Below are 25,687 nucleotides of genomic sequence, written 5' to 3'. Positions count from 1 at the left end.
ACACATGCAATGTCATGCCTCTATTCACTCCCACATTTTTTGCATATCATGGTCACCCAGGCAACCACCTAGGAGAAGCACTTGCATCCAGCTTAGTCTCTTTTGTTGTGCTGTGAATATTTTGTTCCTGCATGCCGTCAATTTGACTGACCAATAGAAGAGACTCTGCTGCAGTTCTGAGCTGGAACTTTAAAGGGCAACACACTTCCAATAATCACAGCTGTTACCACAGATCACAGATGTCTGAATGGGTTTCTATTGTGAGGAAGAGCTCAGTGACAGTATGGCACATGTGCACCTTTTACATACGGATGGTGACTGAGTTTGATTGCCGGGCATGTGTGCTGCCCAGACAGGAGCAAGTCAGCTGCTCCCACAATTTCCCTTAGGAAAAAGGTCTCTTGCTCTCTCTCTCTCTCTCTCTCTCTCTCTCTCTCTCTCTCAACCAGCCCATTCGCTGTTAGAGATGCACTGATAAGCTGATAGCTAGAGTGGAAGACTTGCACAGGCAGCACAGATGCTGTAGATGTACTAGAAGTAGAACACACACAGGAGCATAAGCAAATAATAAAAAAGATGCCAGCTCATCTGAGCCTGGCAGAGCAGGAGCGGGAATGGAGAAAGACAGGCAGGGCGGCAGAGCTGGGTCTCTCTATCAGCACAGAGAAGGGACGACTGAAGATGTGCGACACTGCAAGCAGGCAGAGAGGTTGGTAATCAGCCTAAGTGCCATACTTATAATGAAGCAGACTATAAATATAGCATGTGGTGTTTCACCCTTTATAGTGGTGAATATAGCTCATGTTTGTACTCTGCTTATGCAGGATCCACAATATACTGCGTGTAACTTACAACTATACGCATGCATCTTAAAACGCAGGATCCAGGCATGTGATCAAGTTAGGCAAATATTAGAATATGCATTTAAGATGTATATTCTGTTCCTTATATTCCATAAAGAATTTATGGCCAAGACATACGCTGTGTGTGTATAGTTTGTAAATTGATGTTTAATTTTGATATCTCTTAGGTTAAGCTCAAATGGTGACGTAATAAGCATGGTGTGTGTGTTGTGTGTGTGTGTGTGTGTGTGTGATGAGGCCTGCTACACTAGATGTGTTGATGGTGTTTATTCTTAAAGACAATGTGTGCCATTTTTGAGGCGGGACTACCTGTTTGTACAACCAGTGGAAGACGGGGGTGTGTTCGGGAAACCTATTTGAAAACATGTCATTATTTTTCAAGAAATGACACACTTTATTTTAAGGATCTCTCTATGTCAGAATCGCATGGTAGATTGTCTGTTATTTAATGTGCCTCAATGACAAGCATGTCTGCTTTCATATCTAAGTGCTAGAACCAATTCATGCATGCAAATTCAGGTATTCAAGTTCAGATAGGTATTACATCCACACCACCTCTCAGTATCACTGTATTGGATTCTGTGTTGCTACTGAGATTTAAGTGTACCTCATGAGTTCACTGTCACGTAGTCTTCAGTCACACGCTGAATCTGTTGTTCTACACAGCAACAGAAAAACAAATGCTCCCATTGTTGTTGTGTACAGGCCTTAGGTTGTCTCAAAACTGGCATGAGATAGGCCTCATGTTCATATGTGCCTTTTGGCCCTGAGGTTGGGTTTATAAAGGTGTTTTTAAAAACACTACAATGTCAGTTACACAGACAGGCTTTCCACACTAGACTTGTATCATTTCTGCCCCAGTAGTTTCAACAAACAGAATTTTGCAAAATAATGGCTTTCAAATAGGTTTCCTGAACACTCCCCGTCTTCCAATTGGTTGGAAAACTAATCCCGCACCAAATTCATGCCAATGTTTGAAATGTTTAGATAGCGTCACTGAGCAAAGTTTTGGGGGGAGAACCAACTTACAAATGAAAATCATTAACATTGTTTCTGCATATTAATTTGGGATGGAAGAAAATAATTTTACATTGACAGAATTACACACAACAATGTCTTCTGTGACCCCTTTAAACCCTGTTTAACATCTTTTTTAAGGCCACTTTTAACATAAAAAATGATGCATAAAATGTCACATAAATGTTTGAATAAGCTTGTGTGCTTGTTCAGAATTCTGTTTTAAGAAATAAAATGTACTAAAAGGCTTTCATTATAACAAGCATTCCTCATTCTTGATGTAATGCTGTAAATGATCTCTTAACCTGCTTGTCTGCTTTTCAAACCAAGTTTGAAGTTTTCATATGTTTTGTGGGAACATTTTAAGAATAAAGTACCAGAAATACTGAGTTTAAAAGGTAGATTTTTTTAATATAATTATATATATATATATATATATAAATACATAAAATATAAATGCTGTTTTGTTTAACTAATGTGTGATCTTCTGGGTGGTACTAGTGCTTGACTATTTGATTAGGGGAAGTGACCCTATGAAGACCACATACCATATAAGCCCACTTACTGTTTTTTTATTTTGAAGCAAGAGAAAAAAAAAATATATTGTTGCAGAGGAAATGTAAATATTTGTTGGTATCATTTTACTTTTTATTTGGAGCCGGTCAAATGTTTCGTAGTTATTTGGGACCATGTGCTACCATTGTTCGGCGGCCATTTTTGGAAGTTTGAAGACAACACAAAGAATGTTTTTGAGTCAGATGAACAAACTGTGTGAGGAATGATAAAAAAAAAAAAAATACATTTAGAGATTAATAAATTAAATGCAATGATATAATTTCTTCTTTTTGTGTTTAACAGCAATACTTGAAAAGATTGTATTTGAAAAGGTTGATTTCATGAGTATGTGGAGCTAGTGCAGGACAATGCCTGAGTGATGGTCACAAAGATAGATGCAGTAAAAGAAAAAAAATGAAAGAAAAAAAACTGCTGATAACCACAATAAATGAAAATATTTCAGTAGCTTCTTGAGCTCAAACAAGATTTAATGTTCTGTCTGTAATTATGATCCAGAAATATAACTTTCTTTTCATGTGGGCTTATAAGGAACACTGCCTTTAAAAAGCCAGTTTGCTCATAGATTAAAAGCAGCATAATTATTTTATTTGTTTTAACACCAATAACAAACATGCTCTACACTGTAACATATAGTGGTTTTTTATTCATTAAAAACTATTATGTGTTTACCTTGAATATTAATATGAGTGTTTGGGTTAATCTTTGATTTAATACTCACTTTATTGGAAGGCTGTTAACATTTCTATAAGAAAACATGTAAAACTTAGATTTGGGTGGGCTTAATTGGGTCACTTCCCTTACTAAGTAACTAATAAAAGGGGTAGTTCACCCAAAAACAGAAATTCTCTCATAATTTATTCACCCTCATGCCATCCCAGATGCGTATGGCTTTCTTTCTTCTGCAGAACACAAATTAAGATTTTTAGAAGAATATCTCAGCTCTGTAAGTCCATACAATGCAAGTGAATGGTGGCCAGAACTTTGACTCTCCAAAAATCACATAAAGACAACATAAAAGTAATCCATACGACTCCAGTGGTTAACTCCATATCTTCAGAAGTGATATGATAAGTGTAAGTGAGAAACAGATCAATATTTATGTCCTTTTTTTACAATAAATCTCCACTTTCACATTCACTTCCACATTCTTATACTTTTGTTTTTGCCAATTTGCATTCTTCATGCATATCGTCATCTTCTGGTCAGGGAGGAGATTCATGGTAAAAAAGAACTTAAATATTGATCTGTTTCTCACCCACATCTATTATATCGCTTCAGAAGGCATGGATGAAACCACTGTAGTTTTATGGATTACTTTTATGCTGGCTTTAAATGATTTTTGGAGATTCAAAGTTCTGGCCACCATTCACATGCATTGTGTTGACATACAGAGCTGAGATATTCTTCTAAAAATCTTAATCTGTGTTCTGCGGAAGAAAGAAAGTCATACGCATCTGGGATGGCATGAGTTGGGGTGAGTAAATGAGAGAATGTTCATTTTTGAGTGAACTATCCCTTTAAGGTAAGGTTGCACACTATCTGTTATGCTATTTTTGTTTTTGTTTTTTTCTTTCAGATCCCAGCTCTGACGTGAAACTCACAGCCTCAGAGAATAAGAGAAAAGCATGTGCTCTGTTGCATATCAGATCAGCACAGATTAATATCAACAAAAGAAATGGACATACTGCAGGTCTGAAATTAGCCTACTATTTATACTGATTTATCCATCAATATCACTTGCAATTTAACCTACCCTGCTGCCATGGACACAATGCCAGTTGTCGGTTCTTAAGCTTTAAGTAAATTTATTTGATAAAAGGCTTTATTCCAGCATGAATACATTTATCATATTGCACACAGCACACGTACATTTTCTGATTGACTCTTTTGTAATTTAGAGTCAAATGCTCTAAAGGTGGATGAGAGGCTGCGTTTGGCCCGAGAACGAAGAGAGGCATACCAAAAACAGCTGGGTATTCTTCTTACTGCAAACACACAGTGTGGTCTAAAAGTCTGAGATCACTAGTAAAAATGCTTCTATTTTTAATTTTTCTAATATTGTTCAAAAATTATATATTGTCAGCATAACAATTAGAGTGAAAAGTTGAACTGAAAAATGTACATGAATTTTTAGAATCTCTGCAAATCCATGTTTCTCAGCGTGATTTAAGAATATCCAATCGCTTCAATGGAAGCTAGGAAATCTGACATCTTGTACATAGTTAACATGGTCAATGTCACAAATTTGTGTACATTTGATTAGTGACCTAGAAATAGTGTAGAATCTAAAAAATGTCTGCATTTCATGTCATAACTTTTCATTGTTTTTTATTTTTTACATTTCTAAAACTTTTAAATTGAAAGAAATCCCAGAATTTCAATGTGGATTTGTAGACCCCACTGTACAGAATAACATCTACAGTATATCAACTGAAGAATTAAGAAAAAGGTTTAGTACTATAACGAAAGTTATACAATCATCTATGATGTATCTAAACTTCATAGCGTTGCGTGAACATGGATGGTTGGCAAGAGAGGAACGGGCCAAGCAGTTCTACGAGAAACACCTGGAGGAGCGACGGAAGAAGCTGGAGGAGCAGCGACAAAGAGAGGAGAGGAGGAGGATGGCTGTCGAGGAGAAACGTAGACAGAGGCACAAAGAAGAGAGAGTGAGTTTTTAAATGACAAAAGATGGTGAATAATGTTTGGTGAGAGAGATTCTGTTTGTAGAGATTATATAAATCATCTGTTCATGTGAACTATGTAAATACTGCAGCACTGATTGCAGCGAAGTGGCTGGAAATATTATCTGAAACCCTGTGCATGATTCTGCCACAATGATCAAAAACATATGTGTACACTACCAATCGAAAGTTTGGACACACTAACTCATTCTTTATTATTACTATTTTCCACATTTTAACAGATTAACAGTAAAGACATCAAAATATGAACTAACACAAGTGACAATTGAAAAGGAAAGATTTTTTAAACTCAAAGATATCTTATATTTGATCTTCCTCAAAGTAGCCACCCTTTTCATCAGGGGCCACAAAGCTTTTTAACCAATACTGAAGGAGTTCCCATGACTGTTACCCTTACTAACCAGTTTAACTCAACAAACTGCAGACATTTATGTATTAGTCTTTAGATCAAAAGATTTTTCAGATCATGAGAAACGTAAATTAGGTCAAATGTGAGCAAACTTTTGACTGGTAGTGTATGTAGAGTAGGATTACGGGAACAGTGTTTTCCATCCATGTTGTAGGAGCGTTATGAGTCTGTGATGCGAAAGACGATGGAAAAAAGTCAGAAGGCCAAACAGAAACTTGGCCACTGCTCTCGCCGGGTCACGAACAACACTGGGAGCAAAACAAATGGTGAATTTTCAATGCATGATTCAAAATGTAATAACTAACATACTAAAACTCTATTCCAGGCTTGCCGCACCTATTTTTTTTTTTCAAATCTCTTCCTGTTCTCACGACTTTTTGTTAGTCTTTATGCTTTCTGCTTTTCTCTAGCTAAACGCCGCTCTCTTAGCCAATGGGAGATTGAACTCGTAAGTCGCCTTCAGACTCCCACCTTCTCCTATCTAGCCAGGAGTAGAAGCGCTGTGTGTCTGTCCCGAGAGACAGGTACCACTTTAGGGAAAACGAAACAAAAATAACAAAATCTGCCTTTCATTTAGATATTTAAAGATAACTGGCTGCAGTTGGGTGTACTTGAATCTCTGCTTCCTTTTCTTTCTTTTGCTCATGCTCTAATTTCTTTGTACTCATTCATCCCCCAATAATTTTCTTCGTCTTATAAAAAAAATCATCCCCATATATCTTCAGTTGTTCATGTTTGTCGTCGTTCAGCCTCATGCCATTCTACGCACTCCAGCAACACACAAAAGCCACAGTTCCATTGTGGGAAAATGGTAAACAGGCCTGCCAGCTCAGGTCCAAAAGCCACCATCCGCAGAGCCACCAACAGAGAGCTGGTGAGTTCACATAAAGTTTTATGAAAGTTATTTGAATTAGCTGAACACGTTAAAAAAATGCATTGCTCTGCAGCATTGGAAAGTGTTTTACAAAAAAGATGTTTATGTGAATTGTTATAATGGGTTTCAGGTGGCAAAAAGCGATGTTGAGGGAAAAGACCTGAAAATGCACCTTCAAACAACAACTGAAAGCAAGGCCAAACCAGACACAAACCCACATGGGAATGCAGTACCTCCACCACTTGGGTAGATTTGATTGTCTTTGTAAAGAACAATTAACTACAGGGAGTAAAATAGTGTAGTTCACTATTTCTTGTATTTAAAATCACACGGTGGGTCTTTTGACCTGTTCTCTCCATGTATCTCCCATTTCCAAGGCTGCAGAACAGACCACATGTCAGACATACCACACTTAAAAAAGATGGTTTGCCTCCACTCCCAGAAGAAGAGGATCCGGAGGCAGAGCATGAACTCTCCTCCACCCCTCTACAACCAGAGGAAACAACTCCACAATGTCTGCACAGAAATGTTAAACAGGATGGCCAACTTCAGTTGAATCTAGTTACTAATGGATCTCTGAACTCTCCATCTTGCTCTCAGATTCCTAATGGTTAGTAGAAGACTGAGAAGTTTTTGTTATTTCAATAGGTTCTGTAGGCAATCTGCTCAAAAGGATAGCTCCTTACATTTATTCATTTGGCAGACTTACACAACAAAGCGAATAACAAACGAAGAATGCTACAACATAAGCGCTTCATTCAAAGAGACAGAAAAAATAGAATTGCTGCAGGAGAAAGTTCTAAAATTGCTTAGAGAAGAACAAGCTAGGATAGAGATGTTATGGGATCCTGTTCAATTTCAATTTAGAACCACATCAACCCAAAGCACACTTTTATGCTTAAATTATTCATTGTGTTTAGGCTTAAGGTTATTTACTTTTGCACTAGGCTCCTGTTCTGTATGAAACCTTAAAAAAAGAGGCTCTATTTAGCACCTAAAAGGGTGCTATTGCTACAAGTCAAAGAACCCTAATTTCTTTTACCCTTAATAGCACTTTTCTTATAATATGTCTTTCTCAGGAACAAGTCACAATGGTGATGAAGTCCTGGTCCGAACTGCTTATTGGACCACAGACCCTGAGGAGGCCACTCGCTTGCTGGCAGAGAAAAGGAGACAAGCCAGGCTCCAGAGAGAGAAGGAGGAAGAGGAACGCAGACAGAAGGAGGAGACAGAGAGGTAAATCTGTGTGAATATGTACATTGTTTGAAATACAAGTGTTGAACTGAGTTTGGCTAACACGCTAGAGCTATAGCGGCAACTCATCTCATGCGCTTGAAATGTCACTTTCATCAGCTGTTAAAGGCGACTGCTTCCGTGTAATAAATAACCATTAATTGTTCCATTTGGGACAGTACTACACTTTGAAAATTCATACTACATGGCTGAGTGCACAGTGCATACTAGTGTAAGTGCATAATCATGTATAATATGTCATTTGGGACACAGCTGTTACAGATACGCTGTTATAATCAGAGATGGAGCAGGAGAGCATCTTAGTTTAACAGGTAACAAAAATAAATATGCAATCTCATGTCAGCAAACCCAAACAGTTCCACTGACCTTGCACAGGTACTAGGACGCTAGATGTCAAAAGCAATGGTATCAAAATAGCATGCTACAAACCTTGAACCCTCAAACTGATGCTCACAGCTCCCTTTTGCCCATATAAGGGCTGCCCTGTGAATGTGCAAAATGATTGACAGGCAGAAAGTGCTTCAAAGTCTTCTGATTGGTTAAACAAAGAATCTGACCGTGGCCTGCGGTCAATTCCCCCAAGTTGTTCCAGAGACAGGTGTGATATTTCATGGCATCTATCTCAGTGATATCCGACAGGTAACAGGGACATTTTCTGCATGTCATTTAATTTAATCTCTGCAGAAGAAGCAGAGAGGAACTAATGTGTCGGAGAGCTGAGGAACGAGCCAGACAAGAAGCAGAGGCCTTCAGACTGCAGGAGGAAATGAGGAAGAGGGAAGAGGATGAGCGACTTCAAGCTGAGGAAGAGAATGCTAGCAGACAAAAAGAGGAGGAAAAAAGGCTTCAACAACAGGTATTTAAATAAGCCCTTCCCACTTACATTACCATCTTATATGTTTTTTTCTCAAAGCTGCTGCTTCTCAGAAGGCTTAGTGTTTCTGATTCATAGGATGTCTTAACATTAGCACCCACCTAGACAATATCATATTAAGTGGATCATGGTTGTACAATACAAAAAAAATCCATTATCTGTCCAATAACGTCTTCTCAGAGAGAGGAAGAAGCTCGCCAGAAGGCACAGGCAGAACAGCAGAGACTGGAAAGAGAGAGACACTTCCAGAGAGAAGAGGCTGAGCGCCAACAGAGGAAAAAGGTATGAGAAAATGAAAGACTCAGAAAGTGACAGCTGCTCCTGTTCAGCCTATGATTTAATTAAATAGTAGAGCTGGCCGTGGAAAATTTACTAAAAGAAGCTTGATGAGCAAGATCAGCAAATTAATATTACAATGTATAATGTACTTTAAACATTTCCCAATCAGCGTCTGGATGAAATCATGAAAAGGACACGAAAGACAGACTCTGAAGAGAAGGTAAGACTATTTCTAAAATGCTCCATGTTGCTGCCTTGTCCAGAGCCCCTGAAGGAGACCTAATTTTCTGTGCACTGCAGAAACCTGTATCAGTGAAGGACACCTTGCCTAGTGAGAACGGAAGGCCTGTAATCAGGCTATCAAGTCCAGGAAAAACTCCAAAGCTTGAGCTGAGGGACGAGGAGGACATGCTTCCTACAGTGGCCTTCAAGGAACGTCGATCTTTCCGCACTCTCTCTGGCCTGGAAGAGATAAAGGCCCATCAACAAACAGGTTTGGGAAAAAAATCATCTTGAAAGTTACTAAATAATTTATTCAAACTAGAATTTGAAATCTAAAAGCCATTGAAATCTAACATAATTGAATGTAAAATGAAACATCTGGCACAACTCAAGTGGTAAAATATCTGATTAAGCATTACATTATTTTTTTTGTTGTTGTTTTTTTTTTTTGTGTGTGCTTTTTGCAGATGGTAATTGCTTCTACTTAAACATAATTTAATGCTGTCTGAAGCAAAAATCATTTGTCCATATGGGAGTCTATTAATTGGTGTAGTATACTGTTACATGAATAAATGCCACCTGTTTTGGTGGCATTATTATAAATATCTATATGAATCAATGTGATGATTACAAGTTGTTATACAGTTTATAAAACAATTTTGTCATGCTTTTTTCATGCTTTAGAGGTCATTTAACCCATGGATCTGTCAAATGATGCCACAACCTTCGGAGCAACTTCAGCAAGCTTGTCTTTCTGCGAGAAAACAACATATGCACATTTATTCCCTTAGACTTTAAAAAACTATTCACATATTACAGTTCCTTATTCTAATGCCCAAATAAAACTTAATTAATGCTTGATTTGCTATGGTGACATAACAGTCATCGCTCAGTAGCTAGATAACTTTGGGTATGTATGTGGTAAGTGTCACTTAAAAAAATAATGACTTAAAGGTACATTACCCACCAAACAGAACTTGAATGCTTCATGTTTTAGTTTTAATTTAGTCATATTTGTATTTCATTTTAGTCAGTGTGTTTATGGTGTTAAGAGAAATGCTTTGTCTTTAAATCTAGGAGCAGTTTTGATGTTATAATCTACAATGGAGATATTAGTCTTATACATACATCGGCACTTACAAATAGCTATATGATGCAAAGCAATTCACCTGCACGCATATGTGTATATGTGCTGGAAACCATTAATTTAATTCACAATCTCTCTTTGCAATGCTGCTGTTTCTACTCATGAGGCAAAAAGCTTGTATAGAAGTAATTTTCCATTTGTCCTCATTGCTGACCAGTGCTTTTGCGTCACAGTGACAAACAGGTGAGCTCATGAATTTCTAGTTTGCGTAGATGATTTTGCACTGCTGCTATTTAGCTGTTCCAAATAAGAGCATTTCCCCCCACCTCTCTTTCATAAATCAGAATTGATTATGATATGACTATGATGATTAATTACATGCTCGTCCGCCTTTATGAGCATTCATACAGTGTGCTGGTACCCGCTGACCTTGTGAAATGATAGAGGCTTATGCAAATAAGGTGAAAAGATGTAAACAATTTGACTCATTTTTTTTTATTGGTGTAAGTAAAGAATCTTCAAAAGCCAAACTCTTTGTGTTTGTTCTAAAAATAATTCTGAATAGACCCATTCATACAGATTTGGCGCAACCCAAATGAATAAAATACAAATTCTACCAAGGTTTTTTAAGATCCTTGGCTAAAAAAAGTTGTATAAAATACAAAACAAAAATCCACATAAATGGCTGAAGAATTTCTAAGAAATGGTTCACCCCAAAATGAAGATTCTCTCATTATTTACTCACCCTCATGCCATCCCAGATGTGTGTGACTTTTTTATTCTGCAGAACACTAATGAAGATTTTTAGAAGAGTAGGTCCATCTCATCTCTGCTGGTCCAACTGCATACAATGCAAGTCAACAGGCTCCAAAACTTTGAAGCTCCAAAAAGCACATAAACGCAGTATAAAAGTAATCCATATGACTCCAGTGGTTAAATCCATGTCTTCACAAGCGATACAATAGGTGTGGGTGAGAAATAGATCAATATTTTAGTCCTTTTTTTTTTTTATAAATTCTCCTCCCTGCTGGTAGGTGGTGATATGCACGAAGAATGCGAATGGCCAAAAACAAAAGACGAATAACTCTTAGGAGAGAAGAGCGATTAGAAGGGCTGTTTGAAATTGGAGATTTATAGTAAAAAAAAGAACTTAAATATTGATCTGTTTCTCACCCACACCTATCATGTCACTTCTGAAGACATTTATTGAACTCATATGGATTACTTCAAGCTGCCTTTATTTGCTTTTTGAGCTTTAAAGATTTGGACCCTATTGGCTTGAATTGTGAGGACAAACATAGATGAGATATTCTTCTAAAAATCTCTGTGTTCAGCAGAAGAAAGAAAGTCATACATATCTTGATGGCATGAGGGAAAGTAAACGATGAGAGAAACTATTTCTTTAACCATGGGGCTGAATTTCCAGCTTAGGTTTTTCATCAGCTGTAACACACTGAATAGAAATGAAAGTACTTATAGCTTAAGATATATAACGCATAAGATACACAATTGTACATTTGGTGGATGTGCTGCCAGTTGGGCAGTTCTAGCCTTATAAATAGTGATTTACCAGGGGTTTGAACAACAACACATCTACAGTGCTTAAACAGGCAAAGAGTAAGCTACAAGTGATCTCATCACACATTAACATCAAACTATATTAACCTTTAAGAAGTGATGATGCTCAAGGGTAGCATTTTTACAGACGTTGGCTGGCAGTTTTTATATTGCAGGCTCTCTTTTTTTTAGAATGTTTACAGATTCAATTAATTTCTCATTGGTGACTCATGCAGTGTGAATTGGATGGTGGCAAACTTTACCGTGGGTTTGAGAAATGATAAAAGTATTAGCAGGAAATCATTCCCCGTGTAGATCAATGATTAGTGTGATGCTCTGGAGCTGCAGTGCAACACACTGAGCAAAGATAAAGTGTTTTAGGACAACATACAATAACTCAGTTAATGAATAAATTCAATTGAATTCAGCTAAATGAATTCAATGCCTTGCATATCAAATATTTAAATGTAAATAAGAACGTCAGTGCAGTAATTGAACTTCAGAGTCTGAAAAGGACTGGAATATCGCAATTTTCACACACAGCACCCATTGTGCTTTATGTAGAAAAAGCAAACAAATAGAAACATTCAAAATGGTGTTGTGTAACTCCAGCATCAAAGGAACAGTTTGCCCAAAAGTCTGTCATTATTTACTCCCCCTTATGTCATTCCAAACCCATATATTTTTCTCTTGTGGAACAATTACGTGAAAGATTTTGAAGAATCGTTATACACCTCTTGGACAAAATAAATAACACCATAAAAGCATAATAAAAGTAGTCTATATGACTCGTGAGCTATATTATAATGTAATCCAAAGCAATACAATAGATTTGTGTGAGAAACTGATCGAAAATAGAGTCGTTATTCACTGATAACCTTTGCCTCAGCCAAAGCTGGTGTCAAGCCCGCGCCCACAATTAAAAAATGTCGCCTCTAAGATACATAAACGGTTGCAAGAGTTGTAACTGAACGCGAGCTAGAAATAGCCAAGTATCGATTCTTCAGAAATGTTACTTTGTGTTCCACAGCAAAAAAATAACAGCATACGGGTTCGAAATGTCATGACGCAAATCATAACAGAATTTTCATTTCTTTTCTTTTTTTGGAGTGAACTATCTCTTTAAAATACTGAGCTGGACCAATGTAGATTTATGCGACCACAACTGTCACTTGTACTTACATGGGATTTAATTATGAACTTACCAGACTTTGTGGAGTTTAGATGTGTTTAGAAATTGCTACATTAGTTTGGGGTGTGTGGACTACATATACCAGCAGATGGCGATAGACTCTATCGGATAGATGTACGTTCATGTTTCTCAGATTGGCTAGTGAGCTGCTGAATTTTACTTAATTTTAAGTTATCTCATATAAAAATGCAGCATTTGTATTATTTTGGTGTGATGCCCTATTTGATAATCTCTTACAAATACATCATATTCCAAATGCAGTGTTATACTGAATTCAATTTACTAGTATCCGTATGTTAATCCATATGTAGGCCTATATCATATCCTATGACCTATGAACAACCTATACACACACACAACTTAGCTAAGCTTTATATATGCAGCTGTTTATTACGACAATGTTTTTAGAACTAAAATAAATGATGAATAATTTTGACTGAGCTGCCAGCTCACTTTGCTTTTGTCCACGTGGTGGCGTTTTGTGCAAAATTATGGACACTGAGAGAGGCTAAATTCATCTAAATATGAATGTCAAGATTCCTTTGTAGATAAAAGGTCGTGTTGATACAAGTTGCTTAAAGCAGGGCAAAATAAAGCAGACGGCACACATAGCAACCAAAGCATGTATCATTTATTGCACTCTGGTGCATTTTAACATGAATCATTTCCATGACAAAAGCAGGACAGAAATTCACTTGTTGACTTTTAAAAAAAAGTTTAAGACACAAGTTATTTCCCGTACACATTCTCATGCAGACTTGCAGTCTAAAGTTTGGCTTATTTGCGGTGTTGGACATACTTTGTAGGCTATGCAAATTTAACAGGATGCATTTACATTCACTCTTTGTCCAGAGTTTTCTTTAATTTGCAATGATCATGCGAGTAGCACTAAGCAGCCATTGTGCCTGTTCTGCATCATGGAGGTGTAAATTACATTTTTCTTTACATTTTTTGTTAATTTTTTTTTTTAAAGAAAATATAAGGAGACATTTTTACATCTTACGGCTCATTACACGCCCCACAATCTCAATTCAATCCTACAGAAGACCTATTGGGATTCATTAGTCCAGAGACCTAAAAAAACGCCACTAACAACTTCAGTGTCCAAAAATATTACAAATTCTGTCAATATACTGCATTTATAAACATGTAAAATGACAAATAAATGTCTTAAAGATTTATTGTGTGCTCTTGCATTTTGTTAAATGCATATAACATATACTGTGAATAAGCGCAGAATTTATTGATAAAAGAATAGGCAAATGTATAATTTGTTCACGGTGTCGGGAGTGGTTTCAGTTTCTTTAACTGACTCTTTGGCAGTTCTAGTCTTGAGCTTTAAAAAAGTGCTGCTGACACCTTAAAAGCTCTATTATAACTTAGTAAGCCCTATGTGGTTTTCTTTTTTAAAATATGTGCCAAAAATACCCTGGCCTTATCAAAAATGTTGTTCAATTTAGTGGAATATTATCTGTATGTGCTGAAAAACCTTTGCTGTCTATATGATGTTATTTAAAAACTAAAAAGGGGCTAGACTTGTGTTCACTTTTTTAAAAGATACATAAAAAAAACAACAGCACGATAGCTTTACCAAAAACATTCACTTATTTTTGTACAAACAGTTGCACAGTCTTGCAGATGCTCGTTTCTTCATATAGTGTAAGCACAAACAACATAAATGGCCAAAAAGCATGTTCTTCAGAAGCATTATAAATAATCTAAACGTTACATAGCAGATAGCATATAAATGTAACCAAAGGTAACCCAGTAAAAGTTGACTGACTACCAATAACCAGAAAGAAACACTTTCCATTAGTCTTTGTGAGCAGATATGAAAGAACATAAAAAGGCAACAAAACGGGTCAATATGTGCCCAATTCTTTTCATTTACTCTTAAAAGATCAAAACAGTCATCAGGGGTCTTTGATTTATAAGAATCATGATCAGAGCTGTGTGAGTGTTATTATTAGAGTCATTCATCTATGTTGAAGAGGAGTTTAGGAAGTGTCCGTGAGTCAATCTGTGGCAAGACAAAAAGACAGTACACGAAGAGCCAAGAAGCCAAAAGAATGTAGATGTCTACCCAGGTTAAATCATATGTGCTTTCTGGACTTGCAGCAGTCTTGCTCTCCAAGCTGTAATGCAACAAACAAGTGCATGTAGTATTAGAATCCCAAATATACAACAATTGTCAGAAACACAGAAAAGTGCTTGTATTATAAAGAATAGTGTATAAATACACTCCAGTTGTAGGAACACGAGGCAGAAGGTCTAATAAAACAGGGATAAAATGGTTTCAAGTCTACTGGGTCAACCTTACAATATTATTGCTGCACTGTGTGAGAAAAGGGTGGAAACAGGGCCTGACTGTAAGACCAGATAATAGTGTACTACTGTATACCACACTTCAGGGTGTTTCCACAGAAACTGATGAGTCTTGTATCGGATTATGAAAGCTTTTAATTTAATATTGACAACTGACAGCGAAATGTTCTCGATGACTAGTTGTATTCTAGGAAGAGGTGTATAACAAATACTAGGTGTATCCCAAAAAAGTCTAAGACATGTTCTAATGTTAAGTTTTGTTACCTTTTATTTATGATGGTATTGTCCACTTTGCCATCTATGGCCTTCCTATTTTGTCCCTGGAAAAACAACAACAACAACAACGATATTAGATTAGCATCTCCTCAATAAGCAGCATTATCTAAGGCATCATTCATGTGCATAGCACAAATCATTCAAAGTTACACACCAAAGTTTAATACTTAAGTTAGGAATTTGTTAAAATAGCAATAGTGTCTTGTAATCTTAAAATAGTAGTCTTGTGCATTAACAAACCTTTGATTCAGTGGCGTCAACAAACTTTCTCAAGTGTATAGTAGTCAACAGCTGACTTGCGTCTGTGACTGCTCCTTCCCTTTTAAGAGAAAGACATATTTATTATAGCTGATAAAATAAACCATTTTCATATGCCTGACTGAACCTTATATGGGCATTAGTTACACATAAGTTGATTTATTAATGACAGACTGAATCCCAGCCAAAGAAAGAGACAGAATTTCATGACATCAGCCTGTTCGAATGGAAAACAGATTTTTTTTTTTTTTACACTAAACACGTTTGCAAAACTAACACAAGATCAAAACGTTTGCATCATTCATTTAAAATGGATATGACCTGTTCGCCAATCAACTCTTGAAACTAAACATTATTAAGAACATTTAAGGCAATTTGCAAGTGATCTAAGAGACACACTTGTGAGGTCATGTCCTTCAGAAAACAGAACGCTCCCCAGTGGCACGGGCTGTGTTTCTGTAGCAGACTCTAATAATAGAGTAGTACCTCAGAGTCCCAGTGTTTTCTCTGGCACCGGTGAAGTCTTCAACTGTCTTAATGAGCTCACAGTGCTCAGCGGGTGAATCAGGTTCCACCGCGCCCCATTCTCCTGGGTGCCTGTCAAATGGGCTCTGCTCCTGGAGGTGCACAGACCCAACTCTTGCCTAGACAGACACAGTAGAGGTGAGTGAATCTATAATGCAGGATTGCAGGATCAATATCTGGGGTAACAGTTACTGAATTTACACTCTGCTAATATCACCACCTCCTATAGGGGACTTTCTCTAGCTCAAGTGGTAATATGTCAAGGCGCTAATGTCAAGGTCATGGGTTCATTTCCCATGGAAGGCAAATATAAAAAGAAATTCAAAACTTGAATGCACTGTAACTAGCTATTAAGTAAGAGCATATGCCAAATGCATAAATGTAAATGCTTCTGAAATCACTGTATAGGTGTAGGGGAGTAAAAAATCCCTTAATTCATTGCAATGCATGGATCTGACAAACAAAAATTCAATGCATCCATTACAGGATTTAATAACTGATTTTATTATAATTATCATAATAGCATTATGTATCAAGTCCTATCCAAAATGGAATTGTTACTGACTCATTTTCATTTACATGTATTCATTTAGAGGCCAGTTTTATCGATAGCAACTTAAGATTGGCTTTCAAATTTTCAGTTGTGAAAATCCAATCAAGTCTGATGCCCAATCTACTTGGACATAAACAATTATCCCTCCAGTAACATTTAAATCTTCAGCATATTTAAAAATAAAATTATTAATTGTGCAATAAATACAAAAATGAAACCAAATTGTAACCATTTTCACATTTTATTATGCATTGCATTATTTAGTAAAGAAACCAAATTGAATCCAGTCATTGTCAGAGCTAGACCTCTACTGTATATTGGAAGCCACTTTGTTACAGTACAGCGCACACTTTTTTTTCCCCCAAAGTTTTCCTCTCTTTTTGCATGAACTTGTGTTTGCAGTCTTCAATAGCTCCTCTCAACCATCAATCTTTAATCTGGGCTGGAATGTATGCAACATAGTAAGCGTGCATCAAGAAAAGAATAGTTCTGGCTCTGAATACTCGGGCTATACTCAAAGGACTTGCTAGCTACTGTAACATCATTAAAGCCAGAGGAGATCATTTTGAGTAACGCACTCAAGTGAACTACATTCATAAAAGGAGGTTGCGACCTTGAAAGAGCACATATGCTGATCCCACGACTTCTGCTTGTGGGTCAGCATATTAAACCAAACCTTGTTTTCTAGGCACAAGGGAAGTGAGAATGAAAAATAACCTTTCTCGGCTTAAACACCTCGCCATGGCCCTCTGAAGTATCTTCGGTGTCTGTGTCTGATTCAGTAAGTGAGCGTTTAGGAGGTGCAGGCTGGAGTGGCGTCACGCTTAGGGCCAAGCGAAGCTCTGTTGGACGTCTTTCAGGGCGGACACCCATAATGGTCGTTTCCTCATTGGAATGACCACTGGACGTTTGACTTGTGACGGTCTGCTTACTGTTGGTAGAGGAATTCTTATCTCCCTCTTGGATGTCAGATTTTGGAACATCATAGTCCACTACATCACAGGGAATTACAGATACCGGCTGTTTATTTCTGGCCCAGCCAGGCTCCCTGTTGTCTGAATTTTGAGCTTGGCTTTCACAATTCATATTGTGGGAAAACACCTTCTCCCTTCTGCTGTCTGACCCACTTTCCAACTTGCTCTTACCTTGAATAAGAGGATCTGTGCAAATACTAGTCTCTCTGGGCTTATTCTCAATATCACTTACAATTCCATTTAATGCATCATTCTCTCTTGGCTTGTCCTTCAAATGTCCACCTGATTCTAACTCATTTGAATGCACCAAGTCTGAATCGGCATCTTGTTCAATGGATTCATTCAAGCTCTTTGCCACTGAAGCTCCACACATATAACACATCTGATCTTCATCAGAAATTTCTGCTTCTATCTGGCCTGGATCTGACACCACCACAGGTTCTTTTTGGTTAAGAGATAGCTGGTTCTTCTTTTCACTTTCTAAAAGACCTCTTGGTTCCCCATCATGGAGGTCCTCCTTGGTCTCAGAATGACCATTTAAGATATTTGGAACATTGTTTGTGTCTGGTTCCTGTGTATTTTCTTCGGTCAGATCTGTGCACAGTTTAATGTCCTCTTCACTTGATATGGAGACCCTCTCGTACTGGAGAATTGGACATTCAGGCTCACTCTCATCCTCAAAAACAACTGGATTTTTTTCAGGTCCATCTGTAAACCCGAGACGGTTCCTCTGTATGGCTTCTGTATTGGAAGACTCATTGTCCTGAAAAGCTTCATATTCAGTTTTAATTTCGAGTGCACCTACTTCTTCATCAATGGCAGAAATGAATGGAGCCTCGCTGATACCCTCAGGCTGAGCTGGCATGGCTTCCTTATGATCTTGGAAGTATCCTGAGTCACTTTTCAAATCAAAAGATGGCTTTTCTGCTTCCTGGTATTCCGAATGATCCATTTCTGCTTGTTCTAAGCATGCTGCATCTGATTTATTCCTCAAGTCTTCGCTAGGCAAATGATTAGCAGATTCTTTCTTGTTAAGATCAAAGATATATTTGTAGGCATCCTCCTCTTCAGATGGCAATGTAGATTTGGCATGTAAACTATCTATGGACCCGAGGGAATAATTACCCTCATCTATGAAAAGCTCACAGTCCAACTGGTTTTCTGGCATGCTAACTGGTGAAAATGGTGACCCCAGATCTGAGGTCACTTCACCAGGGGTTGTAGAATAGCTCTCACTAGCTACACTGCTCTCGTTTGTTGGATCATCTTTGATCCGCTCAGAGGTCTCTTGCTGAGTAGATTCACTTGGTTCCTCTATCCACAAGTCAGATGAGTTGACCGCAGAGTCAGAGAATGAAGGCTGTGGGGAGCTAGAGGTGGAAACATATTTGTTCAGGTCTAGGGGACTGTCATCTGCAGGACTAGTGCTTGAACCCACGGATGACCCTTCACTGGCCCAGGGTCTGTCCTCGGGGGGCTGTGAGAGGACAGGAGAGGTGATCGGTTCATGATCTACACACACTGAGGAGATGAAGATCTTGGGTGGCGGCTGAACCAAGTCTTTCTTGATTGTATAAGACTCCCGTTTCCTCTGTACACCATTCCGAACAGGAGGATCGTTCGTTCGAGCACTGATTTTACTTCTTTCCAGAATATCTGATGTCTCATCCTACAAAAACACAATAAAATAGCACATGAACCATCACAAGTTAAGACATACTACACTTATTTTAACTTTGTGCAGTGCTCAACAAATAAGGATTTTTTTCTGCAGGCCAGTCTGCCTATATTTATGCCACAAATATTATTATTATTATTTTTTTTAGCAAAATAGTATTTTCATTGAACATTAAGTGAACATTGAACCTTAACATTAATTAAGCAAAAAAACAAATCTTTAATGTAATTCTATGACATTATACTGGAAAACCATGGCATATCACATCACTTCTTTGTGTTTCTTTACATTACTAATTTTCAGCCCATTTTAACTTATGTTTCTATGACTATCAAAAGTCACATTCACAATTTTAACAAACCCCAAAAATGTATGAGAGCCAGCGTACTATACAGATTTTGTGGGCATGTTCACACTGTTGCCTGATCTGCATAATTCCTTTGTTGAATCGGGCATTAAACCAACGGGGGGGGAAAACGTGTGCAAATAGCACTTTTCCTGGCGCAAATCATTCTTTGTGAATGCACCTCCAAATGTTTACATTTGTAAGACATAAAAATACAAGTTCACGATAAACGGGCAGATTGGGCGAGGGACAGTTCCGTCAACTGGCCCAAAACTCTCTCATACTGGCACCTTATTGTTGAGCCATGTTGTGTGATGCTGTACTTCATTGGGAGACATGCAATGGATCTTACCTCTTCAATTCCAGGAAAGTGCTCCAAAAACTGGGATACGTAGGTCATTATGGATTGTTCATCAGGGGGATTCAATAACACATCTGTAATGAAATGTTTCAGTTTTAGTTTGACTGAGATGATGTCATCCCAGAAAATGTACACTTCATTATCATATTATCAAGTGTTTGTGTTTAAGCACAAGTAAGTTACATGATATGTTCCATCAAATAGGTAAGAGATAATGCACAATCAGCCAATCGTTATCGCAAAATAAACCCCAACATGTTGTTCAGAAACTCGACATGACACCCTGAAAGGGTTTATTTTATGGTAATGACCAGCTGACTGTACATAGTCTTGCTTGTTACATGGCTACTTACCAAATAAATAAATGAACATGAAACATTAATTTGAGTTGAATTGATTTTATTTTATGAGAAGAAAAATACTGTTGCGTGATATGAAACTAGCACAGCTATGTACCAAATTGGACATTGTGATTGACCAATCAGAATCAGGTATCCCAGAGATCAGTGTAAAGAGCTCAAATGTCAAACAATACTTCAATATTTACCCTCAGGTTCCAGGAGTCTTGGGATGCCAAGACTGTAGTGTGCTGTTCTGAAGGCTTCCTCAATGTTCTCTTTTGGCGATCTAAGCAGGGCTCTCCTCATATCCACCAGACTGGGGTCAATGGACTTAATCACAGCAAGAAAAGCCAGACCACTTGTCCAACTCTTTCTAAAGTCCTGAACAGCAACTCCATATCTGGAAGAACATAGTAAGGAATGCTTTGAACCAACAGCCGGGCCTTAAAGGAAAATTCCAGGATCAATTCAAGTTAAGCTCAAATCAACAGCTTAACGTTGATTGCCACAAAAATGTATTTCGACTTATCCCTCATTTTCTTTAAAAAAAAAAAAAAAAAAAAAAGTGTGGCACTTACAATGGAAGTGGATGGGGACAATCCGTAAATGTTAAAATACTCACTGTTTCAAACGTATAGCCACAAGATGTAAACAATTTGTGTGTGAACTAAAATCGTGCAATAATATGCATGATTTTAGTGTGATAAAAATTTACTTATCAACTGTTTCTCTGTAAAGTTTTATCCAATTTTACAACTTAGTTGCCATGACAATATACTGTAACTCTGTAAACCCTAAAATGACTTCACAGCTCAAATAATACAAACATTGTAACAGAAGACTTAATGCAAGTGCTTTTATAAAATAATAAGCTTCACATTTCTGCCTTTAAACCCTCCAAAAATTGGCCCCATTCACTTCCACTGTAAGTGCCTCACCGTAACCCAGATTTTTGCTTTTTTTTTTCAGAGTTTTGGTAATCAACATTTTGCCACAAATACAGTTGTTTGAGCTTAACTTGTATTGAACCTGGAATATTCCTTTAATCTGGTAAAAACTAATTTAAAGTAGTTAATAGTTCAACCAAAAATATATTTTCTGTGAATGAATGTTATTCCAAACGCCCTGTGACTTTATTTCTTCCGAGGAACACAAAAGGAGATGTTAGGCAGAATGTTAGTCTCATTCAACATTCACTTTCATTGTATAGAAAAAAAGATGGTGACAGTGGCTAACATTCTGCCTAACATCATCTTATGTGTTCTACGCAAAAAAGAAATTCCTATGGGTTTGGAAATACATGAGGGAATGATGACCAAATTTTCATTTTTGGGTGAAAAATTCCCATTGCTCACTAAAAGTCATACTTTCTTGTACGCCTCTGGACCCACTGCAGGAGGGTTTTGATCACCTTCCCTTGACCCCTTGGAGCAATGGTGGGCTTCCTCTCATCTGAAGGGGTGCTGGAGTGAGAAGTGTCTGAATCGGAGCTGGTGGGGATGGATGACAGGCTGGAGGAGGAGGGGAACTGACTCTTAATGTTCCCTGTGAGTTCCTTAATCTGTAATACAAACAGGTAATTACTAAATGGGTAAATGACTGATGTTTGTTCAATGTGGTGGCCTTGTGGCATTTTGTATTGTGCTGCTAAGTAAACTCTATGGTTCTGTCTAAACATTGATTAGACATACGTAAGTGATAACAGTCGTCGTGGCTCAAAGAATTAACCTTGATCAGATTAGTGAGAAGAGAAAGCACAATTGCACCTTACTCCAGCATTAAGCAATGGCCAAGAGATTAAAAATGTGCTTTTAAATGCAACAGTTGGTCCAATTGGACCTAATCCCTTACAACAGCCACTTAAAAGGCATATTGAAAAGACTCTTGAGTCTCAATTAATCTATTGTTTAACTATTTACCTAACTAAATCCAGTTTGAGGTGGTCTAATGTGCAAAAGCATCAAGAGGAGCACTGGTGTAGAACTGAAGAAACACTTAGTGAGAAAACCATTTTTAGCTACCTGGAAAAAGAGGATGATATTCCAGATAAGCCCAAGCACTATGGATGGATTGCCATCTGCGACATCTGCTGCATCAATGCTGACTAATTTCACCTGAATTAGGAAGGAGATTTATCACACACGGTTTACACCTGGTATTAAGATGCGTTTTTTGGTGATCCGATCACATGCGGTCAGCGCTAGATACAGGTCTAAACAGGGTCTAACACGTTTTGTGATCAGATCACAAAAACCACATACGAATGTGGTCAAAAACGCATTTGACCACATCACATTTGATGTGTAAACGGTAATCCGTCCTGTATGCATCCCGGCAGCAGCAAAGCGCCACCCCTCACCTGTCAAATCAACCGCTGCGCTAAAACAAATGTTTAAACTTTGCTGGTTACGAACGGCTTTAAAAGGAAATAACAGTCCGATCAGAAATGTAAAATATACACAAGCATGACAATTTCACGGATCTTCTTTAGTGTGTCTGAAATCAACATGCAGGGACTTATGAGAAGCGCAAACATCTGCAGCTCAGAATAATCCACGTGATCTACTAAATTATCAGATAATTCTGCTCGAAATGCTGCTTTTGTGCTTGGATTAAATTTCAGCTGCATCTGGGAGAAATATTCTTTGTCTTTTCTGACTTTATTGCGGTTCATTAACTTGAAGTAACACACTGACAGAGATCCTCCCCTCCAAATCCGATCACAAGTGGTCACGGGAAACGCATTTAAGTGACCAGGTGTTAAGCGATGTGTCTCACCTGACCACATGTGATCGGATCACCCGAGACGCATCTTAATACCAGGTGTAAATGGGGTCTTTGTCGCTAAAATGGGTCACTTTCGGGAAAAACATTAAAGGAATAGTTCACCCAAAATTGAAAATTCTCTTATAATTTACTCACCCACATGCCATACAAGATGTGTATGACTTTCTTTTTTCTGCAGAACACAAATGAAGATTTTCAGAAGAAGATCTCTGCTCTGTAGGTCCATACAATGCAAGTGAATGGTGGCCAGACATTTGAAGCTCCAAAAAGCAGATAAAGGCATCATAAAATAATCCATAAGACTCCAGTGGGTTAATCAATGTTATCTGAAGCAATCCAATCAGTTTTGGGTGAGAACAGACCAAAATATAATTACTTTTTCACTATAAATCTTGACAAAAGTCTCCTTGGCAATCATGATCTGAAGCTCAATTACACTCCCTATAGTGCCATCTAGTGCTCTGTGCACTGGTCAAACACTAGGAAGAGTAATCGAGCTTGAAATCATGATCGTGCCTCGAGCTTGCATATGGCAAGATGAACGGTGAAAAAGGAGTTATATTTTGGTCTGTTCTCACTGAAAACTGACTGGATCTCTTCAGAAGCCATTAATTAAAACACTGGAGTCGAATGGATTACTTTAATGCTGCCTTTATCTACTTTTTGGAGCTTCAAAAGGTCTGGCCACTATTCACTTGCATTGAAATGAACTACAGAGCTGATATATTCTTCTAAAAATCTTCATTTGTGTAGAGCAGAAGAAAGTCATTCACATCTGGGAAGGCATGAGTGTGAGTAAATGATAAGAGAATTTACATTTTTGGGTGAACTGTTCCTTTAAGGGCATTTCATTTACTCTTTTGTAAGGGTGTGACATCAAATAATACTTACATTTCTTTCCTCCAGAAACGTCAATACTTTGGCGATGTTATTGAGCCTGAAAATACGATGCGAGGATGGCTTAAACCCATGCAGCTGAAAGGTCAAGGGTCAGAATTTTCTTAGTCATTCTTGGTAAAATGATTTAATAAGATAGATTCAGAAATTTATGTGGAACTACTTAAAGGATTCTCACCAGTTTGCATCCTGAGAGCTCTTCAAGTAGTGCCATCAGAATCCTTCCATCTTGGATATCCCGGAAAATATCCCTTACCTCCATTGGAGGGTTGCACTGAACACCAAAATACAAATGCAGTTCAGTATTTAAACTGGCATGAGATCAAGATATTTCTGTCATAGAACACAGGCCCTCACATTTCTAATTTTTTCCCCTACAGCAATGAAAAGGCATTTTTCCAAAGAAAAAGACCCGATTAATCTTACGTTTCTCATCTAGACTTTCGAAAGAGATTTCAACAAGACCACAAACTGCTTAGATTTGCCATACCAAAGTTTGTACACAGTCAGAGATTTCAATATGAACTAGGGTTGTACTGACACCATTTTTTTCTCTATTGATCCAATTCCGATACCTGAACCCTCTGCATCGGTCGATAATGATCCCGACCCAATAACGGTGTTGTATTTTCTTTAATCAGTTTAGAATATCTATACTTCATTGTGTGAAAGTGATTGGGAGTACTCTTTTAGAAACACAAACTTCTAACTACACATTATTTCTTTACAAAATAAAAAAATTATATTTAGATAAAAACGTGTAGCCTATTAAGAAAAACTTTCTAATCACACAATTACTTTTTGGAACCCAGTCAACTTAATATTATCATAACTTGAAAAATTATAATTATTATTATTATTAAATATAAAATAGACTCACATCGACTCACTTATGTCTAGTCAATGTTTAGACAGAACCATAGAGTTTCTAGCCCAGTTGGTATTGGATAACTTTTTTGCTTCAATAAATAACATTATCATTTAAAAACTGTATTTTGTGTTTACTCAGATTGCCTTTGTTTTATGTTAGAGTTTGTTTGAATTTTTTAAACAAATCAGAATGAGATATACACAAAAACAGAAGAAATAAGGATGGGGGCAAATACTTTTTCACAGCACTGAGAGAGCCACCTTTGAGTAATAATGTTCCTTTGGGTTTGAATCTCTTTTACAGGATCTGCAATTTCAAGGCAACAAGGCAACACTCATTAGATACAAAGCATGCTCCTGGGAAAAGTTAAGAGGGTAGCCTATCAATAAACAGGTAAAACCACAGAATATTACTGGAGAAACAAATAAAGATGAAATGCTTTGAGGGCATGTAATTTTTTACAATAATTAGTTTATGTACCACAAGTATGTGTGTATGTGTGCATATGCTATCAATCATAAAAGACCCACTGTTCTTCAACAATTCTACAATTTCTCATAAGAGCACAAGTTTTAAAGGATATGAT

The 25,687-nt window shown here is 37.5% G+C and overlaps 2 protein-coding genes across 5 annotated transcripts in view; one reads left to right on the top strand and one right to left on the bottom strand.

The window, feature by feature from the left end:
- Positions 1–458: 458 nt before the first annotated feature.
- On the top strand, positions 459–13,368 carry LOC127411483 (ensconsin-like). Of its 3 annotated transcripts, none has more exons than XM_051647089.1 (15): positions 459–709; positions 4,033–4,146; positions 4,355–4,429; positions 4,962–5,125; positions 5,725–5,836; positions 5,981–6,094; positions 6,320–6,444; positions 6,575–6,690; positions 6,822–7,054; positions 7,524–7,680; positions 8,383–8,554; positions 8,753–8,854; positions 9,021–9,071; positions 9,152–9,344; positions 9,758–13,368. In XM_051647089.1, the coding sequence occupies exons 1-15, from the start codon at positions 577–579 to the stop codon at positions 9,766–9,768; spliced, it is 1,872 nt and encodes a 623-aa protein (XP_051503049.1). In that variant the 5' UTR covers positions 459–576; the 3' UTR covers positions 9,769–13,368. The 3 variants fall into 3 exon arrangements, with proteins under 3 accessions (XP_051503049.1, XP_051503048.1, XP_051503050.1); XM_051647088.1 differs by having other exon boundaries at positions 6,296–6,444; XM_051647090.1 differs by lacking the exon at positions 5,981–6,094.
- A 150-nt stretch (positions 13,369–13,518) lies between these two features.
- The window catches only part of LOC127411481 (calmin-like), a 34,371-nt gene continuing 22,202 nt past the window's right edge, over positions 13,519–25,687 (bottom strand). Inside the window, exons 3-14 of one of the 2 annotated variants that reach the window (XM_051647082.1) lie at positions 25,337–25,407; positions 24,409–24,504; positions 24,225–24,308; positions 22,568–22,660; positions 21,914–22,107; positions 20,753–20,946; positions 20,197–20,279; positions 17,564–19,489; positions 16,255–16,412; positions 15,751–15,829; positions 15,499–15,554; positions 13,519–15,044 (exon numbers count right to left, since the gene is read on the bottom strand). In XM_051647082.1, the coding sequence (XP_051503042.1) occupies positions 14,882–15,044; positions 15,499–15,554; positions 15,751–15,829; positions 16,255–16,412; positions 17,564–19,489; positions 20,197–20,279; positions 20,753–20,946; positions 21,914–22,107; positions 22,568–22,660; positions 24,225–24,308; positions 24,409–24,504; positions 25,337–25,407 (3,197 nt within the window). In that variant the 3' untranslated portion in view covers positions 13,519–14,881. The remainder of the gene's footprint in view (positions 15,045–15,498; positions 15,555–15,750; positions 15,830–16,254; positions 16,413–17,563; positions 19,490–20,196; positions 20,280–20,752; positions 20,947–21,913; positions 22,108–22,567; positions 22,661–24,224; positions 24,309–24,408; positions 24,505–25,336; positions 25,408–25,687) is intronic. The other variant, XM_051647080.1, reaches the window with a different exon arrangement.

This window comes from Myxocyprinus asiaticus, chromosome 20 (assembly GCF_019703515.2).
Source record: "Myxocyprinus asiaticus isolate MX2 ecotype Aquarium Trade chromosome 20, UBuf_Myxa_2, whole genome shotgun sequence".
Taxonomy (NCBI): Eukaryota; Metazoa; Chordata; class Actinopteri; order Cypriniformes; family Catostomidae; genus Myxocyprinus; species Myxocyprinus asiaticus.
The sequence above is the reverse complement of the archived record's forward strand: the minus strand, read 5'-3'. Positions and strand labels throughout refer to the sequence as shown.

Bases quoted from the DNA above. Each gene is read 5' to 3' on its own strand.
- LOC127411483 (XM_051647088.1), top strand. From the start codon at position 577: ATGCCAGCTCATCTGAGCCTGGCAGAGCAGGAGCGGGAATGGAGAAAG. The intron at 6,095-6,295 runs GTACCACTTTAG...ATATATCTTCAG, and splicing joins GTGTCTGTCCCGAGAGACAG to TTGTTCATGTTTGTCGTCGT. The intron at 9,072-9,151 runs GTAAGACTATTT...TGTGCACTGCAG, and splicing joins AGACAGACTCTGAAGAGAAG to AAACCTGTATCAGTGAAGGA.